The 881-nt window shown below is 68.2% G+C and overlaps 1 protein-coding gene across 1 annotated transcript in view; it reads left to right on the top strand.

Moving 5' to 3' along the window:
- NACAD (NAC alpha domain containing) overlaps nucleotides 1–881 on the top strand; it is a 6,280-nt gene that overhangs the window by 3,561 nt on the left and 1,838 nt on the right. The window contains exon 3 of the mRNA XM_025046511.1: nucleotides 27–878. Within this exon, the coding sequence (XP_024902279.1) occupies nucleotides 27–878 (852 nt within the window). The remainder of the gene's footprint in view (nucleotides 1–26; nucleotides 879–881) is intronic.

Raw genomic sequence — 881 nt, 5'->3', positions numbered from 1 at the left:
TTCCCGCCCCCAACCCCGCCGAGGAGACCCCAGACACCCCCGAGTCCACCTCGATGAACCCTGATGCCCCGAAACCCACCGAGGAGACCCCAGACACCCCTGAGCCCACCTTGGTGACCCCTGATGCCCCGAAACCCACCAAAGAGACCTCAGTCACCCCCGAGCCCACCTTGGTGACCCTTGATGCCTCCAAACCCACCGAGGAGACCCCAGACACCCCCGAGCCCACTTTGGTGACCCCTGATTCCCCCAAACCTGCTGCAGAAATCCAGGAATCCCTGCACCTCGCCACAGAGAACCTGGACCTCCCCAGAGAGGCCCCGGGCCCCCCTGAGCCAGCCTCAGAGATCCCGAACCCCCCACTATCCCTCAAAGAGGCCCTGGCCCCCCCTGAGCCTACTTCTGGTGGGAAGGAAAATGAGAGCCGGCTGGTGCCCGACAGGGGGCCCAGTCTCTGTGCCCATCTGCCCACTGGTGAGGGAGCTGAGCCCTGCTCACTGCCGGAGGAGGCCCGAAGGGCTGAGAACCAGGGCAGTGGTGGCCTTGAGCCAGCACCCGGGGTCACTGGGACGGCTCCTGGGAGCGGCTGCCCCAAGCTTGGCCTGGTGCAGCCCCCAAGCCCAGCGGAGGATGGAAGGGTCACCCCCAGGCCCGAGCTTCCTGCAGCTGTGGCCTCAGAGTCTCCATCAAGGGCGGTGCCCAGGCTGGGCAGGGGCTGCCCAGAAGAGCCTGCCCTCGAGTCTCCACCAGCCTCCCAGCAGCTGGAGCCTGTGCACGGCCCAGGCGGTGAGGAGCCGGCCGGGGCAGCGCCTGGAGTCTTCGGCGCCCCCGCCCCACGGCCCCAGGACCGGCTCCCAGGCCCTGAGCCCTCTACTCCTGCT

This window comes from Pteropus alecto, unplaced genomic scaffold (genome assembly GCF_000325575.1).
Source record: "Pteropus alecto unplaced genomic scaffold, ASM32557v1 scaffold214, whole genome shotgun sequence".
Taxonomy (NCBI): Eukaryota; Metazoa; Chordata; class Mammalia; order Chiroptera; family Pteropodidae; genus Pteropus; species Pteropus alecto.
This window is presented reverse-complemented; position numbering and strand designations above follow the sequence as displayed.